The following is a 1,009-nucleotide window of genomic DNA, read 5'->3' on the forward strand; positions in this document are numbered from 1 at the left end:
TGAAAGAGTACAGCAGGGTTCGCCACCATCCCCTGCCGGAGCCTCGTGGAGCTTTTAGGTGTTTTCGCTCAATAAACACTCACAACGCCCGGTCTGGGAATCGAAACCGCGATCCTATGACTGTGAGTCTGCTGCCCTACCCACTGGGCCATTGCGCCTCCACAGGTAATAACAAAGTCAGTAGCTAAATAGTTAGACAAGCAGAAAAAAATAGTTAGACAGGCAGAAAGAGAAATAATTAGACAGGCCAATAGATAGACAAAGAGGTAATAATGATTTTTTTTACTATTTATTATGATAACGATTTCTTAATTAGATAGGTGTATAAATAAGGAAAGAAATTTAAAAAAAAATGCAACTAACCTCCAATTACGTAAACTTTATTTTGTTTTGCAGCTTTACTTAAGACTTCAGTTGAAGCTCCAGGGATTTCCTCAGAATATTCTTTGAAGTAACCAGTGCCATATGGAGAATTGAAGCATTCCTGGAAGTGAGAGAAAAGGAAACTTCGAATAAACATATATATTGTTGCTGTTGCTGTTGTCATGGCTTTCAACATCACATCATCATAATCTCCACCACCATCCTCCTCATCTTAATGTCCACTTTTCCATGCTTGCTTGCAGTGGATGGAATTTTTAGGAGTATATTTTCTACAGTTGGATGCCCTTACTGTCACCAACCTTCACCAGTTTTCAAGGTGATATTTCTCCTCCATGGCCAGACCAGATGCATAACCAGGTTCTAAAGTGAGGGGAAGCAAGCACATAAAAAAAAGGCACCATGGCACATACATATATCGTTTCCATGTATGAGTTCAGTTCTATATTTAAGAGATGAGGAATTATTTACATTATTTACATTTGACGGATATTTGTCCTCATCTTGTTTGTTGTTAACACAATATTTCAGCTGATACACCCTCCAGCCTTCATCAGACACCTGATGAAATTTCCAACCTGGGTTCTCATTCCTAAGGTATTTTTCAATGTTATTATTATTATTATTA

General features: G+C 38.2%; 1 protein-coding gene across 2 annotated transcripts in view; it reads right to left on the reverse strand.

The window, feature by feature from the left end:
- The window catches only part of LOC106877461 (omega-amidase NIT2), a 17,971-nt gene that overhangs the window by 12,297 nt on the left and 4,665 nt on the right, over positions 1–1,009 (reverse strand). For both annotated transcript variants that reach the window (XM_014926364.2, XM_014926365.2), the window contains exon 3: positions 364–484. In XM_014926364.2, the coding sequence (XP_014781850.1) occupies positions 364–484 (121 nt within the window). The remainder of the gene's footprint in view (positions 1–363; positions 485–1,009) is intronic.

This window comes from Octopus bimaculoides, chromosome 20, assembly GCF_001194135.2.
Source record: "Octopus bimaculoides isolate UCB-OBI-ISO-001 chromosome 20, ASM119413v2, whole genome shotgun sequence".
NCBI classification, from domain to species: domain Eukaryota; kingdom Metazoa; phylum Mollusca; class Cephalopoda; order Octopoda; family Octopodidae; genus Octopus; species Octopus bimaculoides.